Genomic DNA, 6,840 nt, shown 5'->3' on the forward strand with positions numbered 1-6,840 from the left:
CGGACTTGCCTCCCAACTGTTAAAGAACTGCGCTGCCCTCAAAAATCAGAAGGTAATTCCATGGAGTTCTGTGAACGTCTACACACAGCAGGGATTTCAGATGGGAGACATTTCTAAACGTTGCAGAGACAAAACCCCACAATGATTCCAACTGAGATGCAGTTATTGGAAGCTAAGGATGCAAAAATTACACTCCTACAGCGCAACTATTAGAAGTGAGGCTAATTACCACAGGGACTATTATCAAACCGAGTGCCGTGGATTCTCCACCCCTCAGTCTTTTCAGCGAAACCTGCACAGATGCTGCTACACAAATGGAAGCCGCGGGCCTGATGCAGCAAGTCTTCGGTGACGTTCCGCAGCTCGTCGGCCACCTGCCTTAACCAGTCCTTTTTGATGTGAGTCACCATACTTAACTGACACCTAGACAACCTCTCCCCACACTTAGAGAGTTACTATTTCAGGATCCTACTGAAAACGGGTGACATTTCAAGCTGTACCACTTGAAACCAAAACCTGGGAGTTTTCCAGCTGATTTGAATAGAGTTAGGTTCTATGGATACACCAACAAACAAACTTAAATCCAGTCTAGATCAATGCTATTAATTCAGCTGTAAGTCTGCTCTCCAAACCCAAACCTATTTCCTGCTGCCTGGAAGAGAATGCTAACGGAGTTCTGCCCTCTTGCCTTTTTCACTTAAATTATTGCTTACGCAGTACCAAAATTAGTGATGCTGGAATTAACACATTTTACACTGAGAAGTTATCTAGTACGTTGTCAAGGAAGATGTGGCCGAGAAAACTGCAATTCTGTGTCTTTCTGTCACTTCTTAATACCACAGTTTCAAACAATGTGATGTAGCTACACTGCTCTCAGGTTATGGGATGAATCAGAATCATCAGAATACAAGCCATTTATTATTCTAAGGTATTTTGTAGAATAAAATAATGCATAGTTTTACCGATTAAATAAGAAAATATAGGTACTCTGACCACTTTGGCTGCACTCAGGCATTTTGAAAGAGGACATTACCAATTTACAGAGGTGCAACTTCTGTCGGTACACACTTCTGCACTAGCAAACAACCTCTGCAACTGTACTGACACAACAGTGCGCCTGCTGCCGTGTTTCCTCACGTGAACAGTCCGCACTTGTACCAACACCAGGCACAGGACCGGGAACCACAAGTCGAGTCAGGGAAGCACAAGGTTCTTATTTTAAGTTGGATTGGCTAAAGTGTTCATTAAACTAGTCTCAGAGTATGTCTTCCCACCAACCTCACTGCATCCATCAGGGGGAAAACCCAACAAAACCTAACTGAAGACACAGATTCAATGCGTAATGTACACCAGCAAATGGAGTCAGGCCTATAGGTTAGCCTCATCTCGACTGACATAAAAACCCAGGACCAACTGTATTTTTACCTCAAGTTAAATTAACTTGGCCTAAAACCAGACCCATTTTACTACTGCAGACAGCACAGAACTTGTGGCCTTATGTGTGTTTTCTACTATGACTCCAGCCATTGCTACCAGTGATGCAGCTCCATCACTGCTAACAACACTGAAGAACAGTTGCAAACTTGAAATAAAAGAATGTTTATATATATATATAGTACAGCAGAGGCAAATATGCCTGAAAACACAACATTTCAGCAATTTTCTTGAACATCCACAACCTTCCATGAATTTCAATAAAATAATAATCTTAAACCAGCTTAGTTTGCATGAATCTTGTCAATTTTGTATTTGCACAATGGAAGCAGTGATCTGGAAGCACTGAGAAAATGAAGGAACAAATTAATTCTTGGAAATCATTATAAAACATGTGACTGAAAAAAATCCGTTGAAGGTTGGTTACTGGAGAAAACAGAAGTCCAACAGAGAAGCATAATTTCCTTCAGTGTACTCATCAGCTATTTGTGATATTACACTTGGAAAAAGGAACTGGCAGGATGGACAAAAAGGTACAGTATCAAAATAAATACAGAGAATCACATTCTTCACAAAGCTATACAGAATGTGGTTTAGTATCAGATATAAGCTACAGAAAATGCATCAGAAATTAGAGTGGGAAAACAATCGAGCTTCTCATTGGAAGCTACAGCATCAGACCCAGTAAATTCCATACGAGGACAAAGCTCACGAAGCCACAGGACACACACAGTTTGCAGAACAGCAGGCTTTATAAAAGGCAGCGAGTGTTGTTGACTGTGATTAAGCCACACACACCACCAGGCCAAAGGGTGCTTTCCCAAAAGCAGTGTGCATCAGCACGCACGCAGCAGGGGCAGCGCCAGGCTCGGCGTGCCCTGCCAGCGGCTCTCCCCAGCGCTCCCCCACTGCTGTCCCGCGCAGCCGGGATCAAACCGGAGCACGACAGCTCACCGACACTCGAATGGAGAAGGATGCAGAGAGCTCAGCAAAAGGCAGCGGCCTGAGTATCCAAGGAAGCAACAGCGTGGAAGCCAGCAGCGAGTGGCAGCACTAAGTAGTTCACACTAAGACTGTATCACATTTTAAATGGCTGTTTCCATCAGCAGTTTGGCACCGCTTTTTTTCCCTTAAAGCGTGGCCTTCCACACAAGTACAGAGAAGCTGCAAACCACCACCAGATTGTTGTCAGGCTTCTCCCTAGGATCCAGAAATAAGCCCAAGCTGTAGTAGTGCCTAACTGCATCTGTGGTTCCATTTTGCTCTCCCTCGCCCTTCTCCAAGAACCTCACACCAGTAGGATGACCACACGCAGTCGCTAGTGCCTCCTCGGTCTGGACAACAAAACACAAAGTTCTCTTTCTGTAGGACACCACCTACCCCCAAGTTCTTGCTCTTCCAAGCATGAGTGGTGACTATAGAGTCTAACCTGAATTTATCAACTTCAGTCACTTCCAACTGGTACTACAACCATGTCCAGCTAACAGTTAACTGGTTTTTATATAGTTTTGACATAATTTTTTTTTAAAAAAAAAATCTTCCTGTCACTAATCATCTGAAAAAACTCTACATCATAGTAGTTGTAAAAGCAACTCTTCATCTTTCTCCAAGCTGCCTATTTCCGAAAGGTCACAAATATATACTTAAAAATTACTTTTCAGCTGCCCACTTTGCAAACACCAATGATTTGTTCTTACTGCATATTTCTTGAGAATTTAACCTTTATTTGAGCTAGAGCTCTCTACCATCCACATAAAACTGCAGTACTCTGATCTGGAGACAATTTACACCTGACCTAGTTACCTGGTGTCCACCTGCACCTGAACCTGCTCTGCAGGGAGGACTCACTAATTCACCCAGCTCCCAATTACCCTTTGTTGCCCTTCGCACAACAGGCTTCCGCCTCTACCCCCTCCAGGACAGGTCAGGTCTCCTGGGACTGACCAGGAACCTCAGAGCCAGCAGAACGAGGGCCCACGGAGATGCCAGTACCAGCCACAGCAAGGACTCAGTGCCTCCAGCAGAGCTCCCCTGTGGCACAGCCGGATCTGGGTGAACAGAGAGACTCAGAGCTGGCGGTCCAGCCCTGGGCCTAGCCGTGCAGTTCGGACGTCAGCAAGCAGCAGCTTGGCTTCTCTTAGGTCTTCTCAGGGAAGGATGGGATCTCGCTGTACAACAAATAAGCACATGAAAGTCTTTGTTTCAGCGCTAACGACAGCCTAAGCAGCTGAAAAAAGACGAGCTTGGCAGATTAAGAAAAATACAAAAAAAAAAACCAACCAAAAAACACATCAACAGCCTGCTAAAAGCCACAGAAATGGAAACCCAAGTGTTGAAGAACCTGGCTGCCAGGGCCCCTTCAGGCTCTACCCGCACTCCAAACCCAGCACCTGCTGCTGCACTGGGAATGGAGGCTGGGCTGGCAAAGCTGGGATTAAAGGCGTGTACTGCGTCGCTGTCAGCTGTTATTATTCATCTGGTTGCTGTTTTAGGCTCAAAATCAGATCTGCTTTGCACTGACAAGAATAATATTTATGAGTCAGAAGATGACCCTGTGAGCTAGGAGCCTACTGTACAGTTACCACCTGGCTAGAGACCAGGCAGCACTGTGCTCTCCACCTCAACAACTTTCAGCATCAAAACAAGCAAGACTCTAAAGAACCTCCAAAATTAATTCTACTCTCCCTTTGTACATCTCCCTTAACACCCACTCCTTAACAGATTAAGACAACAGCTACAGTAATACCAAGAGAGGGTATGTAAAATACTTTCTATATCCTAAATACTGTCTATACTGTCTGTACTACATTCGGTATGATACAGCTAAAGCATATTATTGTTTTGTTTGGAACGAAAAATACTGACGAGACACAGAACATTTTTTTGCTACCCTCCACCTTGTGTTACAATAGCAACTGCTGGTTTCTTATTTTTGCCTTTATTATTGTTTGTATCTTTTTACATTATCCTAAGCAACACATATTTGATGTGGTTATAAAAAGATTGAGTCATGCTGTGTCACAACAGGGCTTTCTTTTAACTGGAAAAAAAGGCAAATATTTTTGTATGTCAAGCCATTTAAAAATAGTACATCTAAAAATAAAGCACTAAAAACAAGGGATCAGAAGACACTGTATATTCTGCCCCTGAGAAAAAGAGTTTCTCTCTCTGCATCAGAACTCTGTCTAAACTACAACAACCTACACACCATAAATAACCATCCTTGGTCCCCACAAATGGAAAAATTGCCATCCTGAATCTGACAGCTTTTTTCGGTAGAAAACATCAATCCTCCATCAGTGCGGAAGGGATTCTCAGTCTCCACAAAGGAGTAAGGGTGTCAAACGATCACAAGCACAACCTTTTCTTTCCCTTTTCAGCTATGACAGAGTACTGTTGCATAAAATCCCCGTAGTTTTGGAGGCCTGTGTCTTACCTATGCAGATCAGTATCATGAATACAACACTAAATGATCCGCAGCCATCACCTTAACCAAAGATGTCACAAAACTGAAAAACCTGCACACCATTTACTCTACACCTGACATCAATGCTTCTCCCAACGGAGGCATATCACTAGTCTCATACATGCATAATTTGTACCGGTTTTTCCATCTAACAAGAAAAAGAAAAAAAGAAACACAACTTTTTGCAATTGTATCATCCTCCAAAATAGCAAACTTGTATAATAATCCATTTACAGGAGTCTTCCACATATTTCTATAACGTCAAAGAGTCTGCTGTTCTCAGTACAGAATATAGCAGAAATAGTTAATGTGAATTTTGGTCCTCGACTGCGATAATCAAAACTGAGAAGCTGTAGTAGACAAAAGTGCTCCAAAATAGCTCTTGTATATCAAGTTTTAGTAAAAAATAGAGATACTGGCTGCAATGATACGACCCTATTGCAGAAAGGAAATTAAAGGAACACAGCAGCAACAGCTAGATGGACAAAGATAAAAGGCAAATTATTTAAATTTAACATGAGGAAAATATTAAGGGAGACAAAAAGCAGTGCTTTAAGATTTGAGGAAATAGCAAAGCAGAAATATTGAACATCCAGCAGCAGGACAGATATTTTATACAGAGAACTAAAAAATACTGAAAACATATTAAGGAATGGAAACTACTAGCAGGTTAACATCCCCAAAAAACACAGCTAGGGAAACAAAATACTGAGAAAAAGATTTCGGGGGGAACAGTCATCAGTTCTCCATGTTTGCTGTCCTACAAGGGTGGTTTCGGCCCAACGTGACCAGAAGGACTGACTCCAGAGCTGGTCACAGGCTGCAGCAGACGCCACTTGCCCAAACCCTTGCCCCTCAGCAGGCCTGGCCCCGGGTCACCTCCCCACGAGCACCTCCTGCCCTGGGCTCTGGAGCCAGGGAGCAGCCACGGCTCTACCTCCCCGCAGCCCCCACCAGCGCAGCCCCGCGCAGGAGGGGATGAGAGGGAAACCAGAGCACACGCCTGCTGGTAACAGAGCGCAGGTCATGGGAGTGTGACGTGCCTACAGGGTACACACGTTATGCTCCTTTTCAGGAGTCAGGAGAGACACCAGCATTCTTGCAAGTTAAAGAACAGAACATTCCCGAAATAAAATAAAAGTTACTTCGGTGACTGTGAGGATCGTGCATTGCATCAGTACTGATTTTCACTAATACTTTTTAAAAGGAGCAGCTACTTGACAGAACAAAATAAGGATGGGAATGGACTTAAGAGCAGATCGTGCCGATGTGCTTAAGTTTTTGACACAACTTACAGAGACAGCGGGCAGACAGCAGAAAGCAGTTAATGACCCGTAAATTCATGTTGGCTTGCCCCACACCTTTTTGGGAGGCTGTGGCCTAACGCTCCAAGAAATAATCTTCTCAAGGAAATGCAATACTGTTAACTGCTTAATATCGTTGACTTGCTCTCAGACATTAACTGCCTCAGTTGACTTCCTGAGCAGTCTCCAGAGCTGTTCTAAGCTTGACTTGTTCCTCGTGGCAGGAATAGCAAAATTTCCTGTGACCGTGGTGGACTGAGGACAGACCTTGCAATTGCAGCATTTAGTCCATGAGTGTGTATATATTCACACACACACCCCCATTCCAATCATTTCCATGAGCAGGATCCATGCACGCCAACTCTTAATCTGTACACTGTATATGCAGTTTACATCCATATATCCGTATTATGCCAGTTAAGGAAATGCGAGAGAAGAATTGCAACAAACAAGTTCACTATGTACGACTGTACATTTTAACCCAAACTTTCTATCACAGTTCCACAGAGTATTAAAATTTTGGCACCTGTACGATATAGGGGCATATATGTGCATGTGAACTTTTTCTTCCCTCCTTCACCGTCATTACAAAAAAAGGATGGGTGCTGGTTCCTCCTCCTGATATCTTGATACCTG

The 6,840-nt window shown here is 43.5% G+C and overlaps 1 protein-coding gene across 1 annotated transcript in view; it reads right to left on the reverse strand.

Annotated features, from left to right (window-relative positions):
• Positions 1 to 410, reverse strand: part of MYO1E (myosin IE) — a 57,245-nt gene extending 56,835 nt beyond the window's left edge. The window contains exon 1 of the mRNA XM_086471346.1: positions 330 to 410. Coding sequence (XP_086327472.1) covers positions 330 to 410 — 81 coding nt within the window. The remainder of the gene's footprint in view (positions 1 to 329) is intronic.
• Positions 411 to 6,840: the final 6,430 nt, after the last annotated feature.

Source organism: Leptosomus discolor, chromosome 11, assembly GCF_034619465.1.
Source record: "Leptosomus discolor isolate bLepDis1 chromosome 11, bLepDis1.hap2, whole genome shotgun sequence".
NCBI lineage: Eukaryota > Metazoa > Chordata > Aves > Leptosomiformes > Leptosomidae > Leptosomus > Leptosomus discolor.